The sequence below is a fragment of the Sphaerodactylus townsendi genome, linkage group LG11 (assembly GCF_021028975.2).
Source record: "Sphaerodactylus townsendi isolate TG3544 linkage group LG11, MPM_Stown_v2.3, whole genome shotgun sequence".
NCBI classification, from domain to species: domain Eukaryota; kingdom Metazoa; phylum Chordata; class Lepidosauria; order Squamata; family Sphaerodactylidae; genus Sphaerodactylus; species Sphaerodactylus townsendi.
Window position 1 is genome coordinate 29,610,794 of NC_059435.1, and position 23,115 is coordinate 29,633,908.

The 23,115-nt window shown below is 42.4% G+C and overlaps 1 protein-coding gene across 5 annotated transcripts in view; it reads right to left on the bottom strand.

Moving 5' to 3' along the window:
- Nucleotides 1-23,115, bottom strand: part of ATP2C1 (ATPase secretory pathway Ca2+ transporting 1) — a 56,786-nt gene that overhangs the window by 30,961 nt on the left and 2,710 nt on the right. For all 5 annotated transcript variants that reach the window (XM_048511481.1, XM_048511476.1, XM_048511479.1 and 2 more), the window contains 5 exons: nucleotides 13,766-13,876; nucleotides 11,193-11,309; nucleotides 7,121-7,210; nucleotides 2,331-2,366; nucleotides 225-286 (listed from right to left, as the gene is read on the bottom strand). In XM_048511481.1, coding sequence (XP_048367438.1) covers nucleotides 225-286; nucleotides 2,331-2,366; nucleotides 7,121-7,210; nucleotides 11,193-11,309; nucleotides 13,766-13,834 — 374 coding nt within the window. In that variant the 5' untranslated portion in view covers nucleotides 13,835-13,876. The remainder of the gene's footprint in view (nucleotides 1-224; nucleotides 287-2,330; nucleotides 2,367-7,120; nucleotides 7,211-11,192; nucleotides 11,310-13,765; nucleotides 13,877-23,115) is intronic.

Below are 23,115 nucleotides of genomic sequence, written 5' to 3' on the forward strand. Positions count from 1 at the left end.
CTGAAAACTTCAAAGAACAGTGTCACAAAAGGACAACAGGCTCCCTCAAGCAATGCAGATAACCACGGCTCATTTTAAAGTGAAATCCAAAGTGCATCCTCAGGCGCACCACAGAAACTACGTGAATAACACTCTGCAGCACTTACAACTAAAATACATAATAATAACAACAATAACAGTAATCACAATGATAATAATAATTATTTTTTTAAACTGCACCATACCAGTGACATTCTGGAGGTACAAGTTTACTCAGTTCTTCCAGAGATTTTTCTGATCGGTATTCCTGCAGGAGCAAAACAAAGAGAGAGAAAAACCTGAGGCACTTTCTGAACTCATCAAAGTTAGCTTTGTTGTTGAGGTTAGCAATAAACATCCTTCCCTGTTGGTAGATTCAGAAGGTCTACCCCACACAGAAGTAACCTTAAATGCTTTTTAATTCCAAAGGCTCAAAAAAGGGCAACAATAAGACAAAGGACAGCCCATCACTGAGTGGACTGTCATGTAATACAGACAGCATCATTGCCAGCCAGGCATCAATGCAGTGCCAGGACCTCAGTTCCAACACCCACTGATAAGGCTAAATTGCCTGGATATTGTAAAATAATGGCTTGCGTGATGGGCTAGAACCTGAAAAACCCAGGGTTGAATCCCCATTCTGCCATGGGAGCTTGTTGGGTGACCTTGAACCAGTCTCCAGGACAAGCGTCAGTTGTGAAATCAAAACTAGTATCTTGGCACAAGCAATTTTCCCTACGAGCTGCTTCACTCTTCATTAGAAGGTATCAAATGCTAAATCACCATGCACGCCCTCCTTTCCCGCAGCAGGCAAGGTGGCTACACAGTTGTTTAGTCATGCATAAACGGTAGAGCAAAATCTGGGAAGCTGAATGAATTACAGCTCTTCACGTACACTGCTGTGTGCTCTCTTTGCTCAGCCCTCACTTCATTCCCAATACTATCCATAGCCAAGTCTGTTAAAAATATTTAAGGAGGCAAAAGCAACCTAAGCAAAGGGGCCATTGGGTATCTATTACTTTACTTCGCATGTAACTTGCAGTTTCATCCCTGGTGCATCTTTTCAATGATTTGTGATCCAAAGTGACTAGCAGTAATACTCAGCAGTTATACCCTATGTCCGTTAAAAGTCTGCAGGCTTAAAAGGGTATAGCTGTGCTTACATTTGCACTGTGCATATCTAACATACCTCAATCCAATTCCAACAGGATAGTAAACTGTGATGCCAGAAAAATTGTATCATTTCCTTGAAACTCTTAAGAATCACTCAAAAAGTGTTGAACCCTGGACTGTTCAATAACAAGACTCTGGTTCCAGTTGATTTCTTTATTATTGAACAGTACCAGGAATGAGCATTTAGACTTCTATTGCCAGAACTAAGCATAGCCAATATTGCAATCACCATCATACCGCAGGTCACCCTTTACATCCTGTCACCCAGTCCCACCCCACCATTTCCCAAGGGGGAGTGGCACGCCTCCAGTCCCATGGCCTGCTGGAAGAAGGAACTGCCTTCCCCCAGAAAGCCAGAGCAACCTACATTCCACACTACTGAGACAGTTGCAATAGCAGATGGCTAATGAGCTGATAACGAGGCTGAGAAAAAGTAAAGCAGAGGAGGGAGGGGGGTCTCAACAGAACTGGGTTCCATGGGTCCTGCTCCAGAGGTGAAACACGGCAGGATCAGAAGCTGATCATGACAAAAGGGCAGGTTATACATATTTAGTAAAGAAGTCAAAACTTGCTTGTCGGACTCTTTACTGACAACATCTCTGCCCTAAACACAGAAGCTCCCTTCATTTTGTTCCAACGTGTATAATGGCTTTGTTGTGCATTAATTAGTGCAAAACAAGCAAAATGTCTTGGCCCAAGAATTTTAGCCAGGTCTAACATGTTAATTTTTTTTAATACTATATGTGAGCTCAAGCGAGAATTCACTGCAAAGTTATAATTCCAGCAAGTTCAAAATAAAATTTGAAGACAGTGGCATACATAACCCATTTGTGAGAGAAACCTACCACTTACAAGGCCTCCTCAACAAGGTTCCTAACTTACGAAAGTTCATGCCACACAGAGTTGGAAGAATTTATTTCCAAGGTGCCACAACAGTTATTCTTCACAAATTAGCTGTGATACTAATTACAGGATGATAAAGGATTAGAATTTCTCAGCCAGATTTTTCAGGCTTAAAGTACATGCAACAGTCTCTGCCACTTTACACGTAATGCTTGTGTTGATACAAGAACAGTAGTCAGAGCAATAACTTTTACTGGAAAAAAATCACTTGGATAAAACTAATGAGATGTACTTACCTGAACAAAGGCAACTGTAACAACAATAAGTATTGCCTGTAAGAAAGGGGAGGGAAAATGTTCAAGCCTTATTAACATTCAAGTGAAATATCCAGGTTGCATTCAGCTTTAACTGTAATTTTAATTTTGTTTGGAAAGAGATTATCGTCGGTATGTTGCTGATATTCAGCTCTATCACTAATTCTCATCCAGTTCAGAATTGGTGATGGATGTGTGCCCTGTGTTAGTAATAGGAAAGATAACTCTTCCAATTGTACTGACAATTTTTATATCATGCTCAAGAGTACATTTGACATTTAAGAACACAGTCTCTGCTGAGCGATCAATGGTATGCACTGCAGTTCAGTTAAGCAATGCAGGCATAACTTTTAGGTTTTAAAAGGATTAACTGTGTGAAGGTATTTTAATAATCTAGGATTAAAGCCAAATGGGAGAAAGGCTTGTAACAAATGTCACTTCACACTTTCAGCACAAAAGAGGGTACGAAATCAGCTCATCTGACATTCAAAGACTTCTAAGTCTGGACTTCTTTGAACTTGAATCCTTTATCCATTCTTAGAGTTATGCCCCATATGCTTTCTGGAATCTGAGTTTATGCCCCATATGCTTTCTGGAATCTGAGTTTAGTCAATACCTTGACAGGGGAGGAAAATTCAGATCTGGAAATGCCTCTTTCCATTCACAAAGCATTGCCCGATTAAAAGGCAGACCCAGATCCTCTCAAATAAGGACTCAGCTCATAAACATCACAAGCCCCTTCTTCCCAAGCAAAAAAAGAAAAAGGGAAAATAAGAAAAAAGGAGAAGGAGGCTGCTATTCTTGAGAAGGGAGAGAGCCAACCAGCTTCTCCAAGAACAGTTTTAAAGAGGCTTGCTTGCAGCCCTCAGCCTTAACTAGAAACAATGCTCTTGAACATGCTCAGTCTTCTCTGCCCTCAATTACCCCCTTCCATTTCTCAATAATAGTTGGCTGTCCCTCTCGCCTTTGAAGGAAGGAGGGGGCAGGGGTGCTTCCCTTATTTATTTTTTTCTGCTGTCAGGGTAAAAAGCCTACAAAGACTCAACTGTTCTGAAACCATGAAGAAACAAACTATCAAACAATAATACCGGATACCACACTGAGATACCACTTGGGATCAAGTGTATTTTATTAACCTTGGAGGCTGTATTTAAAGGCTACTGAATCTACAGTTATTACAATCTTTTGATTTATTATTATTATTATTATTATTATTATTATTATTATTATTTATTTGTTTATTTGTTTATTTGTTTATTTGTTTATTTGTTTATTTGTTTATTTGTTTATTTGTTTATTTATTTATAAACTGCCTTCCCCCGAAGGGCTCAGGGCAGTGAACAAAACAAGGTTTAAATAATCATTAAATATGGCTCTATATGTTAAAATCAACCCCATTAAAATGCAGCATCCTGATATCAAATATACCGATGGCGTCCTACTAATAATCCCCTAAAAAGAAGGGGAGAGAGGAAGGGGGGGAGGGGAACGGCAGGGTCCACAGATGTTATAAAGAGGAGGAGGGGGCATCAGCGGCCGGGCTCCCCAAAGGTCCGATGGAACAGCTCCGTCTTGCAGGCCCTGCAAAATTCATTAAGATCCCGCAGGGCCCGCGTATCTGGAGGTAGAGCGTTCCACCACCAGGCAGGGGCCAGAGCTGTAAAAGCTCTGGCCCAGGTGGAGGCCAGCCGCATCATTGAGGGGCCAGGAATCACCAGCAAATTTGCCTCTGCTAAGCGCAGAGGCCGATTTGGGACATGTGGGGCAAGACGGTCCCGTAGGTACGGAGGTCCCAGGCCCCGCAAGGCCTTAAAGGTCAAAACCAGCACCTTGAAAACGATTCGGAATTCAATCGGTAACCAGTGCAGATGGCACAACACAGGTGAAATATGGTCTCTGGCAGCACCTCCTGTGAGCAAACGTGCCTCCGCATTCTGGACCAATTTTGCCACCCAATTTCCTCAATCGGAAGGCGCAAGGGAAGGCCTGCATAGAGCGAAGTTGCCAATAATCTAGCCTGGAGGTGACGTTGCATGGATCACAGTGGCCAGTGGTCCGTTTGAGAGGAAGAGGGGCCAGCCGCCGGGCTTGGCGAAGATGGAAAAACGCAACCCGGGTTACATGGGCCACCTGGGTCTCCATTGAAAGAGATGAATCCAGGTGGACCCCCAGGCTACGAACGGAGGAGGCCGGTGCCAATGTAGTTCCCTCCCACACCGGCGGCTGGAAATCCCCCGCCCCTCCTTCCCGCCCCAGTCAGAGGATCTCCGTCTTTGACGGATTCAGTTTTAACCTGCTCTGCTTCAACCAACCAGCGACCGCCTCCAAACAATGCTGGAGAGCCACAGGGGCAATAACCGTTCCCCTCTCCATCAACAGAATGAGCTGAGTGTCATCAGCGTTATTCTGGATGACAGGTAGGTCAGCCCAAAGCTCCATTAACAACTGTACCAGCGGGTGCGGCGTATAGATGTTAAAGCAATAATAAGCCCGGGGACAACGAAGCCCTCCACAGGGGCATAATTCACACTGGAAGTGGGCACCTCTGGGAGGCTTGGTCCCCACACCACACTTACTGGGTCCGGTCCCGGAGGAACGAGGCAATCCACTGAAGGACAGTGCCCCGCACCCCGGAAGCAGCCAGGCGGTGGGTCAAAAGATAGTGGTCGACCACATCAAACGCTGAAGTAAGATCTGGCCCCGGCCTGGTGGAACACGCTTCCTCCGGCTGTTCGGGCCCTGCGGGACCTTAACGAGTTCCGCAGGGCCTGTAAAACGGAGTTGTTCCGCCGGGCCTTCGGAGGGCCCAGCCGCTGAACGGTGCCCCCCAGTTGGCCCCTAGCTGGCTTTATACCTCGGCCTACCATCTAACATGACTCGCCACCTCCCCCTCTCTTTTCCCGGGGAGAATTTTAAAATTGGGGTTAGCGGACGCCTCTTTTACTGCTATCGCTGTTTTAATGGTTTTAGTAATTTATTTAACTGTATTATATTTTTGTGTTGTACACCGCCCAGAGCCCTTTGGGGATGGGGCGGTATAAAAGTTTAAATAATAAATAAATAAATAAATATCTAACAACACCAGCAGCGCCGATCCGCCTCGGTCGAGTTGCATACGGAGCATGTCTGTGATAGCGACAAGAACAGTCTCCGTCCCATGCCAAGCACGGAAGCCGGACTGGAAGGGATCGAAGGCAGATTTGTCCTCCAGGAAGCCCTGAAGCTGCTCCAACACCACTCTCTCAATTACCTTTCCCAGAAACGAAAGATTCAAAACGGGGCGGTAATTGGCTGAATCTCCAGGATCTAATGATGGTCTTTTTAAGAGTGGGCGGACCACCGCCTCCTTCAACCCACCCGGAAAAACTCCTTGCTCAAGGGAGCTGTTGATGATGTTCAACGGGTGGGGCCCGGCGTCCTTTAATAAGCCAGGAGGGGCATGGATCCAAAGGAAACTTATAATTTAACAGTGTTTTAACTTTATGGAATGAAATATATATCCAAGGAAAGGAAGAAGGGGGGGGGAAAGAAGAATTCCACATGGTCTTTAACCTCCAGCCCGGTATGTAGATAAAGGTGCAAGTACCAGGGCATTACCCTGTGCAAGTACCAGGTCATTACCAACTGATGGGTGATGCCACATCATGACGTTTATTAGGCGGACTATGTTTATGGGGTGGTTTGCCATTGCCTTCCCAGTCATCTACATTTTATCCCCAGCAAGCTGCGAACTCATTTTACCAACTTTGGAAGGATGAAAGTCTGAATCAATCTTGAGTTGTCTACTTGAAACTGATTTCCACTGGGATTGAACTCAGTACTGCAGTTTACCAAACTGCACCATGAGGCTTCTAGCTCACTGAAAAACAGAGATAATGTCCAGAGTATAAATACAGCCCCCTCTACTTGTTTTATGTGGTCAGTACTAAATTTGGAGTACTTCCATGACAGATAGGAATTAATTCTGATGCCCACATTTTTTGACCAGGAACAAACGATTGCCCCAGATCCATCCCTCTCTAAGTCTGTCAGATGAACAGAGCGTCAGAACCAATTTTGCCACACAGCAAATCCTTTTAGCTTCCAGAAACAGGAAGTGGGCCACGTCATGTGTACAAAGGCTCACAGGCAAGATGTACCCCACAAAGAAAAAAAATTACAGCAAGCAAGGTCCAGCCTGGTCCCCTAAGTATGGACAGGGATGAGCAGGTAGAAGTCAGACACAACTAAAATATAGGGGAGAACAAATATCTTTTAGAGGAAAAAGATAACTTTTAAGAATATTTAACAGATTGTGGATCCTATCCCGTGGTGGCGAACCTTTGGCACTCCAGATGTTATGGACTACAATTCCCAAAACACCCTGCCAGCATGGCCAATTGGCCATGCTGGAGGGCTGATGGGAATTGTAGTCCATAACATCTGGAGTGCCAAAGGTTCGCCACCACTGCAAGCCATCTTTAAGGACAAATATGTCAGAAAGGCTGGGCAAAAATGATTAAATCAAATAAATACATTGGGGGGCACTTACAAATAAATACATTGTCTAGGCCCTTAAGGGGAAGAGAGGAGGGTTTGGGATTATAAGTGGCTCACAGATTTCCATCTTAAGGCAAACAAAAATGCGGGGGTAGGGAAGCATCTCTGTCTTACACAGTCACCTTCTCCCAGAAACACAACCAAGTACAAGATTGCAGACTTGCCAGATACTTATTCACAAAGAGCAAATGCCACAACCTTACAATTTTCTCTAAACAGAACAAAAGTCTTACCACAGTGATACTGACGGCATCATCAAACTGATGCATGATAACACTGATGACTGCAGAAGCCAGAAGAAGCATGATAAGAGGATTTTTAAACTGCAGAGCAAAAGAAATCGTTTTCAGAAACATTCAGACCAGTCAAGCATAACACAATTACGACCTTCAGTATGATAAAAGTGAGAAGGTTTTAGTGACACAGCTACAGACTACACCTTTAGACTGTTTAAAACACTGGCATTTCAGATCAAAAACTCACTTTATCAGTGATGACAAATGGACTGACACTGTGAGCCAGGGACTGGTAAGTCACCCCAGGAATTATCATCTATTGATTCAGGCACGGCGGCAGAAACAGCCCTCCACCGGCATTAATTGTGCCGGTGGAGGCTCGGGGGCCATTCGCACAGTATCATGCAAGCGGCCCCAAAGATGTAACGAACCCGGTTCATCAAGCTCACTCACCTCTCCGTCCAGAACAGCTCTGCAGGGACATGCCCACGCTACCCTGTGACCTCCAGGGGTTGGAGGGAAGCGTAGGTGTGTCCCTCCAGCCCTGTGGAGCTGCACTGGATGAAGAGGTGAATGGGGGGGGCCAAAAGCAGCACCCTCACACCGCTGTGGTTCGCACTGCGCTGGCGGGAAGATGCCACTTTTCAAAAACCTCACTCAGGGAGCGAGGTTTAAAAGCAGCGTCTTTGCGTTGCTGGGGGGGGCCAGGACCGCGCTGCTGCATGTGTGAACAGCAACCCAGGAACGGTGTTTTTCCCGTCCCTAGGGCACTGTTATTTGGCTGTGCAGAAACTGCTTCAGAGAGGCCCCTTTGTTCCTACGTCATGCATTGCAAGCATTTGATCTCTACAACTGCCTTAATACTGTGATCAAAAGAACACAGAGAGCTACTTTTCATCAATCATTTGATTAGTAACTATTACCACCCCTGGCATCTGATTGAAATTACTCACTGTTGAAGGGTGGAGAAAGGCAGAGTAGTTATATGACAAAGACAAAGGGACAGATTACAGCACAAAGGAGGCTTCTAATGATGATTCCAACCAGCATCTGTCTACAGAAATCTGTCATGGGTGTATGAGTGCTAAGTGCTGCTGTATGGCTTTCAAATTACGGCAACCCTCTAAATTAATGACCTCCAAAATGTTTGATCGTTAACAGCCTCACTCAGATCTTACAAATCAGGGATTGTGACTTCCTTAATCGAATCAATCCGTCTCACATTAGACTTTCCTCTTTTTCTGCTGTCTTCCCCTTTTGCTAGCATTATTTTTTCCCCAGTGACTCTTTTTTTTGTCATGTGACCAAAGTACAATAGCCTCTGTTTTGTAATTTTAGCTTATAGGCGAAGTTCAGGTTTTACCTGGAACACAACTTTCTTCCTGTTAGCTTTCTTCACAGACTAACTTCCACACCCATACATAGTAATGGGAAAAACTAGAATACGAATCATCTTAGTCACCAGCAACACCTAATACAATTAAGAATCTTTTCTAGCTCCTTCATGGCTGCTCTTCCCTGACTCAATCTCCTTCTAACTTGCTTGCTTGCAGTCTCCCTTTGATTGATGATGAAGCCAAGGCATAGAAAATCTTTAGCAATTACAATTTCTTCATCATCAAACCTGAAGTTGTATAATTACCCAGAAGTCTTGCCTGAGGTTCAGCTGTAATCCTGATTTGTCACTGTTTGCTTTACACTCCCATCCAAAGGTGGGGGTGAATCTACTGGCGGGCGCGGCACAGGGCACACTGGCGGATCTGCCCTCCCCAGGGCACTTGCCACAGCAGAGGGGTGAATCCACTGATGGCCACCACAGCCCTCCCCAGCAGTTGAACATGGCACTACACAGACACCAGAATCCCTACACCATTGCTGCTGGTGTCAAGGAAGCAGTCCAGTGGCATGGCCAGGGGTGGAAACTGACATGTTAGCACCCAGATCCTGGACTTATACTTCCTTTTCGGTGTATGTCGTCCATGGGAGCCCTATAGCTTTCCAGCAGCAGGTTTTTTTATTTGGAGGGTGGGGAGAGTTGCTTTTTTGGCTCCCCTTGCCATCAGAAAGCCCTCCTAGGAACGGTAGGCCAATATGGCTACAGCACTGCAGCTGGGCACCCACTATTTGGATGGGGCTGCCCATCTTCATCAGGAGCTATTTCTAGTCTTCACTACTTCCAGCCATAAGGTGATATCATCTGCATATCTCAAAATGTTCCTTCCACCAATTTTCACCCACCTTCATCTAAATTCAACATAGCTTTCCTCCACATCCTTATCTAACACCTTTGCCAACTGGAAACCATTTTGTTTCGCTAAATTTTGTCCCAATAGTAGCCTCATGTCCAGAGCATAGGTTGAACAGCAAAACAATTGGATGTTGTGGCACATCCATTTCTTTTAAAACCAACAATAGCTTTTCATGATCATTTTCGCAGTCAAAAGTTTTTGCCGTAAGCTATGAAACACAAGCTGATTTTCTTCTGAAATTCTCTCATATGCTCCAGTAACAAATGTAAATCTGCAAAATGATGTCTAGTGTCTCTTCTTTTTTTGAATTCAGCTTGAATGTCTGCCATCTCTTGTTCCATATATGGAAACAGTCTTTGTTGTAAGAGTTCGAAAAATGATTTACTTACATGAAATAAATTAATGCAATGGTCCAATAGTTGCTATAATCTTTGACATCACATTTTTTTGGAACTGGAATGTAGATTGAATGTTTTCAGTCTGTGGGCTATTGTTTTGTTTTTTGAATTTGTTGGCTTATCCTTTTTAATATTTGGATAAACTCCATATCCTTGAAATAACTGTTCTGTGCCTTGAAATAACTCTACTGATATAGGATTTACTCCTGGCGATTTGTTTCTCCCAACTACTTTCAGTTCAGCTTTCCATTCACTTTCTAAAACTGTAGGATTTTCTACAAAATATTCTTCTTGCAAGGAATCTGTCATTTTTTCATCTCTTCTGTATAGTTCTTCAATGTATTTTCCCCATTTTTGCTTTATTTTGTCCTGTTCAATTAAATGTATTTCTGTATTGCTCTTTCAGCATGTCTAAAAGTGCTTTAAATTTCCCCTTGATTTCCTGGATCTTATGTAACGGATCTTCTGTTCTTTTTTTGTTGTTTTCTCTTATCTTTCTTTACACTAGTTATTAGTTCTATTTGTTTCTACCTGCCAGTCGCTGAATGCTACCTTTAGACTTGTGATTCTGTTTCGTTAACCTTTTACTTTGGCTTCTCATCTGTCTGTAGCAATTTTAAGAGTTTCAGACAGTAAACTATGGAGGCTTTACATTTCTTTTGCCGGCAGGAATAACCTTTGCCTATTCTTCCTTGATAATATCTCTGCTTTCAACCCACAGTTCCTCCAGTTAGTGTTGGTTTTTTCTTCAGCTTTATTCTAACCGTCAATATTAAAAATTCATGGTCTGAAGCACAGTCAGCTCCTGGTCTTGTAGTAGCAAAAAGAATAGAGTTTCTTCATCTTCTGCTTCCAAATGCGTAATCTATTTGATTTCTATGTTGGCCATTTGGTGATGTCTTTGTATAAGTTTATTAAGCTGCCTGAGACATGTGACCACAATGAACCAAGTTGTTGTCTTCACAGAAGTCTATGAGTCACTCTCCTGATTCATTTTACATTCCTAGTAAAAAATTTCTAACAATATTTGATTCTATTTTGTCATGGGTACAGGTAGCATAAGAGACCTATTTGCATCATCAGCATTTAGTTAACTTGGTTATTTTGGTTAACTTTAAATATTTAAGAAACAGTATTTAACTGTGCAATTATAACACTCAGCAGCAGTTATATTTTCAGATGGCATCAAGTTACCATCAAACCTCTATGTTGATTAAGGTTTCGACACAAGAACTCAAACTGTCACTTCTTCAGAGTGTGCTCAACCAACTTAGCTAATATGCTCATCTAGGCCCTTTCTGTAAGGTTAACCACCCTCCCCTTTTCCATTACATGAGAATGGGATAGCACACAGTTGTCCATACACATTAAGCCTGTCCCAGAACGATCAAAGACCCTACAAGAGAGAGCAGTGGCACTTACCTGAGAAATGTATTTTTTCCACAGTGGCTCATCTTCACTGATGTCAAATTCATTCCACCCATGGAAAGCTCGTCTATGACAAACTTCACAGTTTCTCAAGCCATTTTGAACATCAGCCTATGGAAATAAACAGTATATATTCACACATGCACTGACTCTACGCATGCAAAGTTAAGATTTTGTTCTACTGTGATCATAATGTTAAAAACTACAGAAGTTCTGTTCACCCATCATACCTTAGGAAAACCCTGTACTCCAACACGATGTCACAGATACATTTCAGGAATGTGAGTGACCCATCTATAAATCATCAGGGTAAAAACTGAAAACAGTGGATGATTTCAGATGTCATGCCAAATAAATCAGAGATTTGACAGGGATAAGCATGAATACAGAATGCCTGCAGACTCCTCTTCCCACCTCTCTCCTTGCTCTACATTAAAAGCTGAACTCAAGCTTCAGTTTCTTGTGGTTTCCAAAACACAGGTGGCTCAGCATAGAAATTTAATCCAAGTTTAGATTAATGGCTTGTGAGATGTAAAACTCCAAGGCCATATATGCAAGCATTACTTACCCCAAGGCTGTTTGCTTTGCAGCGGGTTTTTCCTGTGTTTTTTTAAATTTACACAGGGACTGTCCCCCTGCAAAGTGTCCCCAGCTGATCCAATCTGCCATTTTGCCCACCTACCACTTCCCTGTTCTTTTCACGCAGCCTCCATTTGGGGTGGTTGCCTGCCACTGTGTGTGTGTGTGTGTGTGTGTGTGTGTGTGTGTGTGCGTGTGCGTGTGCGTGTGCGTGTGCGTGCGCGTGTGTGTGCGCGTGTGTGTGTGCGCTATCTTCAGTCTAGAATAACTTTCCTAGATCATGTCAATTTCATGTCAATTTCAAGGGCCTATCACTCCAGAGATATACTTTCAATGTTAAAAAAGTTTTTAAAAGGAAGTCCTTTTGATCTTTTTGATATGGTGCCTGAAAAGTGGGAGAAACTGATGTTGTGCAGGCAGAAGAAGGTGGGGAGGAGCAAAAAAATACAAAGAAAGTTTAATCCACAGGGATTTCCTTTGCTTTCCCTGTGAAGAGAGAGAAAAAGTTGCACTTTAACAACTTTAGGAAACCACAAGGATTATCTGACCCAAGAGTGAAGTGAATTCCAAAGAGGGGAAAACATGTGCATAACCAAGAGTCCAACCTGAATGGAATGTATGTCCGTTATGAAGGAGACCACAAGTCATAAACAGCTCAAGTTGCCAAATTCCGGCATTGGAATATCATGGCAATCTGGAGCTTAATCAGATCACAAGAGTGCAATGGTATTCCATGGATAGAAGGAGGAACAAGGGAGTAAGCAAGCACTGCCAACAAACAGTGTTCATATCTTTCACAGGTAAATCTCCAGTTAATTTCAGTTTGTCTAACATCTGCATTTCTCTAGTTCTGATGTATAGTGCACAATACATTCAGCTGAAGTGTTCATTCAACTGGATTATGTTTTCAGGATATGTCTTATTTTAAAATGTTAATCGTATAAAGCAGAAACAACAGGACTCTTGATCACTAATGTGTGGTTTTGTAATATGCATTTGACAATGCACACTGTGTCAATTTGGACAATAGCATTTTCATGCCACTGTTTTTGCACGATCTACTTCAAAAATGGAGAGGATATTATCTCTTGCCTTTTTTGGTAAAGCATGGATTTTTTTTCAGATTTACAAATGGAGGGACTAACAGCAGTGGGCTTGGAGGTAGCTGAAGATATTAGGCTGTTTTGATACTGTGAGTGTGACTGTTGCTGCTTTTGTTTACTGAAGTCCACTGTTGCTTCTGCAATCTGCCTTGAATCCTCAGAAAAATGTGGGGTACCAATACCTTTTCCAAAGAAAATGTTAATTTTCCAATCAAGTTCTACCACTAAGAACTTTTATACTGAACAAAAGCTAGAATTCAAGACATTAGAACAATAGGTCTCTTAACAGTCAACATTCTGCAATTCTAATTTGACATTTTATGTCAAATCAAGTCATTTTCAGCAAACTTGAAACTACACTTAACAGTATTTACATTAGTTATTTTATTTATTTAGAATCTTTTTATGCTACCTCTTCAGATTTTGGGTTGAGATGACTTACAATTAAAACCTCAATGTAAAACATGTCACTAAAAATTCAAGCAGCATAAAAGGTATCTATAAAACAGACCACATCATTATAAAGTTGATAAGTTAACCAACAAATTAAAAGCCTGACTAAAAAGGTTCCTTTCTTTCAGGAGCAAAGTTAAAAGCTGGTACCAGGCAGGCCTCAAGAAAGAGGGCATTCCAAAGGCAATGCGCCACCACAAAAAATGTTTATCATCAATGGTGCCCAGAACTTTAAAACAACATTGAATTAAGGTGCTAAATAATTTCAATTAACAAATTAAATCTAAGATGGATTTAGCATGCTGCTGAAAAAAAGAAAGCACTATTTAAAAAGGGCTGAGGAAAGTAAAGATTATCCACTGGAATGAATTTAGTAAATACTAAAGCTCGCCAATAAAACGTTTTATTTAAACATTCATCGTCATTAAGTACCTGAAGGATGCTTGCAACTTCATTGACTGGTAATTCACTTGCTTTTTTGGAAGTCAGAACAGGAATCATTGTTTCACTTTCATCATTAGGCAGTTGCTGAAAACGTGCAACCTAAAAATCAAAGAGCTGTACATATCACCACCAGAATACAAAAGATTAAACTTATGTTCTAGTTAAGCATTCCTTCATCAAGAAAAGCAGAAGTACCCTAATTAACGGAGCCTAATGATTATACGTGCACATAATCTTTTTGCTCGTTATCTTTAATGGCTAAAGAAGGAACAGCATTCAGCTCACTATTTCTCTGCCTGCTTTTCACACAGATATGAAACACATTGAAACCAGCACAAGAAAATCACAACTATATTCAAACAGAAAAACACTTCCTTACTCTAAGACATGCTCTAAGACAAACCCATACAGCATTCAACTACACTGCAAACTGGAACATCTGTGAGAATCTTGTTCACTGTACTGTTGCAAAGTGAACAAGATTCTCATAGATGCAGTGTGCATTACACAGCGAGAGCCCAAACAACCTGTCTGTGAACCTGAAATGGTGTGCTTCGGGGGGGGGGGGGGGGCTGCTGGGGTCGCTGCATCACATGCTTGATCCAAATCCAGGGCTCATGGCAATTATTAAAAAACTAGAACTGCTTCTTAAATGGCATTGACAGCCACGGGTGAGCAGCAAAGACAAAACTGCCTGGACCATACAGTATTTTATCACATGCCTAATTACCGTACAAGCATTTTCTGAAAAACAGAGAGCTCAGGAAAGCAGAGAAACTTCAACATTGATACGAAATCTGCAAGTGATTTATGGGGCTGCAGAGATATGTGAGGATTTATTCTCAAAAATATGCTATTCTTGAAAGCTCTGATCAGTTTTATAAATTCTGCAGATCCCTTTTTCTCCAGGCAAGCATGTCTTAACAAAAAGCATCTCATGTGTATTTAAAGAGGATTCCTGACTCTGTGCTCAGGTCTTTCAAAACTAATAGGGGAAATGAGCATTTTTTTTCCACTACAGGCAGACGGCCTCATTAGATATATATATTAATCTTCCAAATAGGATGCTACGTGGATGCAGTTGTTATTCAGTACAAGCTTTCCCCAAAGAGGCTCATTAAAACATTGACCAACAGAGAAGTAAACTTCAATTAATTCCGAAAGTGTGGCCTGACATCAACTTTAGTTCCTCTCTGTGGCGATCCCCCTCCCCCTCCTGCGGTTGAGGCTGACAAGCCGTTCCACCGTCCCTTTCCGAGGTGTTGGTCTCCTCGTCTCGAGCCCCGGTCTTTGGGGGTCTTAGAAATGTCAGCTGCCTGAACCACAGGGTGTCACGCCGGAAGGGGGGGGAAGAGCCCCTCCCTTCCCTTCAGGCCCTTATCCTACCCCCAATTGGGGTCTCTCGCCCCTCCCCAAGGGTCTGCTGGCGCCCGGGCTGGACGTTCGCGCCCGCACCCCAGAGAGGCGGCAGTCCCCAAGCGTTGCCTGCGTTCCACCTCGCTGCCCTCCTCCACGGCTTCCCCGTTCTCCCTCTCTTCTCCCTCTTCCTCTCCCTTCTCCGTCTTGGTCTTTCCCTTCTCCGTCTGGGTCTCTCCCTTCTCTCCTTCAGCTTCCTCCTCTCTCCACTCCTTCCCCGGCTCTCCTTCCCCTCCATCCAGGCACTGCCTTGCAGCCCCTCTGACTCCCATGAACGCACTTCCCTCTCCGGGCTCCCGCAACACCCTCCCTCGCCCCGTCACGACCAGCCCCCTTCTCCCGGCCGCCTCCCCCTTATATCCTTTCCTCCCGGCTTCTGGGGCGGTCCCCGCTTCACGGCCGCGCCCAGCTGCTGCAACGCGCCGCAGCTGCGCCGGCGGCCTGACGAGCCGCAGCTGCGCCGCCTCGGTTTCGCCCGGCCACTTCGGCTCCCTGCCGGGGCTTCCCAGCCGGGGCAGGCCACCGCCGGGCTCAGCTGCCGAGTCGCGGCGAGCCCCGCCCCCCGGCTGGTCGAGTCCGGGGCGCGTCGCCGCAGCGACCCCCGGACACTCTCTAATGTTCACCAGTAAGGCTCACAGAAAAATCTAAAAAGTATGCCCTAATATCTGTGATGACAGCATGTAAACAGCAGAATCTGAAAGTTTGCAGCAAAAACACAGAGACCACAGTTCTGCGCCCATTCAAATTTGCTCACTAAGATTATATACTTCAGCCACCAATTCCCTATAGTTTCTCAGGGTGGTTGTGTTGGTTCTGAGCTCAGGTCTCCAATAGCCAGTGGTGAAATTACCATTTTTTCCATTATATCCTGTTTCCCCGAAAATAAGACCTACCCCGAAAATAAACCGTAGCATGATTTTTGGGGATTTTTGGAGGATGCTTTAAATATAAGCCCTACTCCAAAAATAAGCCCTAGTTACAGATTCCCTGGCGCAGCTGTTCTGGTCACATGGGGGGGTGCAAAATCATGGACAAAAACAAGACATCCCCTGAAAATATGCCCTAATGCATCTTTTGGAGCAAAAATTAATGTAAGACCCTGTCTTATTTTCGGGAACACATGGTCGGCAGTCTGCCTCATTAGATAATAATCTTAGATACAAATTCATATTTCAAGTAAGATGCTATGTGGATGCAGTTGCTATGCTTCCCCCAATATTATGCTCTATACTTATTGATGTGGTTCTTTCAGTTGTGGCCTCTAGCAACAGTGGCAGAGTAGATGCCTCAAATACAAATCTCTATTTAGATGGGGAACAAGAGGAGTGTTCATTGCTTCTCAACAGTTGCATGCCTTCAGTTGCCCCTTTGATCTGCCATGTTTTGCCTCTTCCTCAAATTACTGTGAAACATTTACCACACACGGGGTAAAAAAGGGCCCCACTGCCCTACCCTGAAGATGAGGCAGAAGCTGTGCCAAAGCCTCAGAGGAAAACTGGCAGTTTCACTGAGAACTCAGCTCTCTCGATCGGAGCAAGGATGCAAATATATATGCTAAACCTGCATATTTCTTTCAAGTATTGGATATATTTGTAATGTTCCCTGTAGAAAACTAAGGCATTTATAACTTTTAAATTCCCTTGAAAAGTCAAATATTGCAATTTTACATGCGAAGAAAATCATAAATGATACATTTTACATTGTTAAAGCAGTCAAGTCAGTTTAGCTCTGAATTAGTTTAGGTTTGATAGGACAGTATGTATTGCATATATTTCATTTTTTTACAAAATATCTGTTTTGTTCTGGAAAACTGCGAGGGGAATGGGTTATTTCTATGGCTTCAAAATTTTACATCTGTGTGGTAAAGTGTGTCAAATTACACATCCACAGTGTAATCTGACTTCATAAAAATAATTTTTATAAACTTATATCCCACCTTTATTCCACTGGGGAATTAAGGCCTGGGGAATTTAAGGAGGTCTTCTAACCATGTACAGATCAGACCTATAACTGTTTAGCTTCAGCATGGCTGCATTCTCATGTTCTTTCTAACCATATACCAGGTGTATTCAGGCTCATGATAAAGGTCAAGCACCACCAAGTCATTACTGATCGATGGGGTGAAATCACGTCACAATGTTTACTAGGCAGACTTTGTTTACATTACGATGTTTACAAGGCAGACTATGTTTAGTCCCCAGTCATCTACAGTTTACCCCCCAGCAAGCTGGGTACTTATTTTTCTGACCTCAGAAAAATGGAAAGCTGAGTCAACCTTGAGCTGGCTACCTGAAACCGACTTCTGTCAGGATCAAACTCCAGTTGTGAGCAGAGCTTTTCAATGGAGTACTGCAGCTTACTACTCTGCACCACGTACTTCACATATAGTAGCAGTGAAAAGATGTGAAGATCATTGCAGAGGACTTTCTAGAAGCACAGGGAGGGAGAGAAAAAACCTCCACCGCCAGAAAGCCCTCCGTTGGGTTCAATGGATTTACGCCACCCAAAAGGCTGCCATGTCACAGCCCTGCTGGTGGAGGATGCTGCACTGGTGTGCCTGGAGGTACTCCCTGGGGTTGACCCAACCTTAGTCAGCTTTAATTTGGTGTTGGGAGTTGAGAGCGGGTGCCCTGACCTTAGGACTTAAGGCACCACAGAGCTGTGCAGCTCCTGAGCACCTGCATATCTCCCCCTCTACCAGTGCATTTGCCACTTGTGCCAGAGGGTGGGCATGCGCACCAGCACAAGACTGCGCTGTTCCAGAAGCCACCCATCTCTGAATTGGGCTCTTAGCCACCGTGATACCACAGCCCCCACTGGCTTTAAATTTATCTTTTCAAATATGCAAACTGACAACCGTCCTGCAACTCTGCTTCAAATAAGGTAGAATTCTTCCACACAGGGTACATGAAGCCATACTTGATGAAAATCTAATTTCTATGCAACTTTTTAAAAGTACCTTTGAAACTGAACCTGGAAACCGTAAAGGGGGAGGGGGAATCAGTGAAATTCTGGAATACTCAGCAACCCACAAAGTCATGAGGTAGAAGAACACACACACACAAATAAGAGCTTTACAATACTTTATTATTCATTATGTCTGCTCTTATCATCTCTTCCCACCTCCTTGTTTCCAAGGCACTTTGCATAATTAGCACTAGGTGCAATACATTTAAAAATTATTCTGGAGTAATAAAGCCGTGTAATCATCAAGTGCATAAAAGCAGCTGCAAAAATTCTAACAGGACTAAAAATGAAGGAATAAAGAGATCTTAATCACCATCCAGGAAGACGGAAAGAGCTGGTGCAGGCAGATCTCTCAAGGAAGCAAATTCCTTTAGATGTTTACTGTGCAGTCAGATTACGAGCTTCTGAAGGCAGAAGTTGAAGAAACACAACCCCCAAGTAGTATCCACAATTGCATGTGAAAAAAATAATGTATCCTACTGAACAGAACTATAGAGTTTGTCTGAGAATTCTAATCAAATTATATATTTATTTTTAAACATGAAATTCAAAATGATGCTGATTTGGGTGACTAAAATGAGCTTACTAACTTCTGGCAAATCCTTATCTTTTAACACAATCTAACGATCATAAAACCAGCCCCATGGTGCAGAGTGGTTAGCTGCTGTGCTGCAGTCAAAGCTCTGCTCACAACTTGAGTTTGATCCTGACAGAAGTTGGTTTCAGGTAGTCAGCTCAAGGTTGACTCAGCCTTCCCTCTTTCCAAGATCTGTAAAAAGAGTGCCCAACTTGCTGGGGGTAAAGCGTAGATGACTGAGGAAGGCAATGGCAAACCACCCTGTATACATAGTCTGCCTAGTAAACATCGTGACATAAACAAAGTCTGTCTAGTAAATGTCGTGATGTGATGTCACTCCATGGGTTAGTAATGACTCAGTGCTTGCACAGGGAATCAACTTTACCTTTGGGTTATGATGCTAAATTATCACAGAGATCCTTAATGTGCAGGTGACCCACAAGTACTTGAGAGGATACCTCATTTTCCCCTGTATTCCTCTCTCCATGCTATTTCTTCTTTCCCTCTTCCTGGCAGTTCCCATACTGTCACTGTTCCCGACTTCTTTCTATTTCACCCACCCACCAAACTTTATCTGTTTCTTATCTCTGCCTATATTGATATTTATTTATTTCATTCATAACTGCCTTTCTCCACACCAGGGATCCAAAGCATCTTACATCATTCTCCTCTCCTCTATTTGATCCTTACAGAATCATAGAATTGGAAGGGGCCATACAGGCAATCTAGTCCAACTGCCTGCTCAATCCAGGATCAGCCTAAAGCATCTCTGATCATTGTTTGTGCACCTAGTCTGGACTAAATTAACTGTCTGCCCGACACCTTCTGGACTAACCCCTGGTTCAGTTGTGCTGTGTATCATCTGCTTTCACCCCATCTGTTTGAAGTGTAGTGCAGGCATTGAACTCTGCTTTCCTTGGATCCCTTCTTCAGGATTAGGAGATTATCTCCTTTCCCTCCCTCCCCCCAAAAAACACTTATTTCAGACCTACACCCTCAACTCTATCCATATCCTAGAACTGTGTGCTTTATTTGTGTGCTTTTATGTTCATTGTTTTTACTTTTCTAATAAAATTGTTAAACATTTACTCCTGATTCCTGCAGATTTCTTGTGGAAACCACCTCTGTAAACATTATTATTATTATTATTATTATTATTATTATTATTATTATTATTATTATTATTATTATTATTATTATTATTATTATTATTATTTCAATTTAATAGACCGCTCTACCCCCGGAGGGCTCAGAGCGGTTTACATTAAATAAAATCAGCAATAAAAAACTAACACAAACAATCAATCAACAATTCAGCTAAAATTCAATAAAACCAATAAAATCAGCAGCAAACATTAACCCACTCATGATTTAGTGGACGACGTCGGGTCCTACCCCTGGGAAAAGATCTCAAAATAGTTATCCAGTCTCTTGGGCAGACCCCATCATTTTGGGTTACACCACTGCTAAACAACTCTTATTGACAACAACCCTCTGAGGTAGATTAGGATAAGAGGGAATTAGGGCCAAGGTCATCCAGTTAGTTTCCCCAAAACAGTGGGGATTCATACCCCAGACACCCAGATCCTAAATATTCTGAGACTCTAATGACTATATCATACTAGATTTCATGGGATGGCTGTTCTTGAATCATAGCAAGTGACTGGGCCTGCGTGAGTCAGGCCTTTTATTGACACAAACCAGGGAATGAAGGTTAGCAAAACTGATGTGGCTGCCCAGCAGTGGTTACTGTGGCATTCATTTCTTCAAGCTACAGGTGTTGCTTCTATAACTCAGAAAGGTTTTAACCTCCAATATTTATTTAGATTTCTGGTTGTTCTGCAAACCTGGGGCTTTTTTTAGGTTCATAGAAAGTTCTGTCTCATCCATACATGGCTCCAACTTTGGGATTCAAGTATCTATAAATCTGTGAATTAAGATATATTGATGACCAGTAAAGTGGATCAGCAAGTGTTTAACGGAAAAACTTATACAAGGTGAAATCAGCTCAAACGTTTTTCTTCATTTTAGATAATTGTGTCCTGTTTTACTCTCCAGTGGGGACCCAAAGAAGTTCACATCATCTTTCTCCATTCCTCCATTTTATCCTCACAACCACCTTCCAGAAAGGTAGGTTAGGGTGAGAGAGTGTAACAGACCAAGGTTACCCACAGACTTTTCACCATCAAGTAGGAATTCAAACCTGGGTCACTGACCCTAGTCCACTATTACACCATGCAGCTTTGTTGTCTTGATAAGTTTGCTACCTAACATGTATCAACAGAATGTTTGCCAGACCTGTATTTGCAGGACAGGCTGCCACAGCCAGTTTCATGTGGCCAACATATATGATAGTTATACTCCCGTGGTGGCGAACCTATGGCACTCCAGATGTTCATGGACTACAATTCCCATCAGCCCCTGCCAGCATGGCAAATTGGCTGATGGGAATTGTAGTCCATGAACATCTGGAGTGCCATGGGTTCGCCACCACTGTTATACTCTATAATCACCATATCTATTAATCACTCTGAAAAATACTTATCTGGCTAACTACATTGGTCAAACGGAACAGTTCTTGTCATACAGACAAGTTACATGTTGGTTTTGTCTTAGTGTGGTTACCAATTTCTACAGCTAATCTATAACAATGTTGCAATGAAACTGCCAGACATAAGTATAATTTGTAAAGGAGATCTAATTGTTACTTTACTGAAAATGTCCTGGCTTCACTTCTGATCTCCATTCAAGACTGCCGGTAACATATCAAGAGACTCAGCCAGCTATTTCAGTAAAGCCCAAATGAGTCATGCGATGCAAATGCCCACCTATGAAAACTATGGGCACTTAAACCTGAATATGTAAATGAATGAACAAAACAATCCCCTCTGAACAATGTTTGTGTTTCATTTAATATATCCACCTATTTTATCTTGGCCCTGGCCTCCTACCTTTCAACCCTGGAGTCAACAAGCTGAGGAGACTTTTTATGCTTGACAGTTATGATACCTTGCCCTCTGCTGTACTAGAAGGAAGATTCAACAAAATTCCCTGAAATGAAAGACATTGCTCATGCTCGCAAGGTGAAGTAGAGCCCCTGGAATGTGTATTTTTGTAGCCTTTTTACCTGGAGACAAGGAGCAGGACCCTTACTCCCATATTACATAAATTCATAGGTTGCCTAGATAAAGTACTATTAGAAAAACTTTTGGCCAATGAATATGCCTCAGCCTCACTGAACCTGGCTAGGTTTTGTGTGCATGTTGTTAAAACCAATAGCAAGCAGACCGAGAAATGTGGCAATAATGACCGTGAATAATTTTTTTCTATTCTTTCTATATTTACAGTATCAATTTTGTACACCCTCATTTTAACTTATTCACATCTTTTTGTGATCTGTTTTTCTGGATTTTATTTACCTTATGCTTATTATTTGAATTGACTGTGACAGTAATAATAAACTATATTGCATCTATTGACAGACAGAAGAATCCAAAATAAACTATTTGAGGCTGAAATTACTAGATGACAAAACTTTGTGAATACTTTCACAATGCCATTTAAAATGAAGATCCAGTTATCTATAGATCTAAATTCACCAAGCAGACGGTCAAAGACTTGCTTCACTAAGCTGGGGGAAAAATCAGATTAGACAGATGTATTCTAAAATGAGTTATAGATCTGCATTCTTGTCCAGCCACTTCAATGTCAATATAGAAAGTGTTCATGACAACCAGTTCAGTTTGATCCTAAAATAGGCTGGGTGAGAAAGCAAAATTTTGTTTGAGGCTGTACAGTGAAGGAATAAGATTTTTAAAAGATTAGAAATATAACTTGCATCGACAAAGCAGTTGCCGACCCAAAAAATAGCTTGTAGAGTACACTACAAGAAGTGCTCCTTAAAATGTTATCCTCTTCATATATGATGCTTTTTATGTGAGATCTCTAGAAGGCAATCTATACTATAGTCCTATCAAATCGCCAAAGATTTTCCTTGTTTTGTGGCTTAACTGCCTTAATTCCAAAAAGACAGTTGATCCATTACTTGTATGACACTGATATGCAAAAAAAAAAAAAAATTCAGAGGTGGGCCCAAGCAGTGTTTGTGGGTTAACATCTGTTTATTTTGACCTACTGCTGTCAGTCCACAAAGTTTAACATACTAGACAGCTGTTTGATGTACAGACAAGACCTATCATTAGAATGAGGTAAGTTACTTTCATTTAAATGTTATTTACTACCTCGGTATCATTTTTAAACTACTGCTTCAATTGTAAACTTCAATGTAGGATGATCACTCGATATTGCTCATAAGGTGTCAACTGAAGTCCAAGATGTCTTCTTGGACAACAGTATCTACCTTTCAATCACTCTCTAA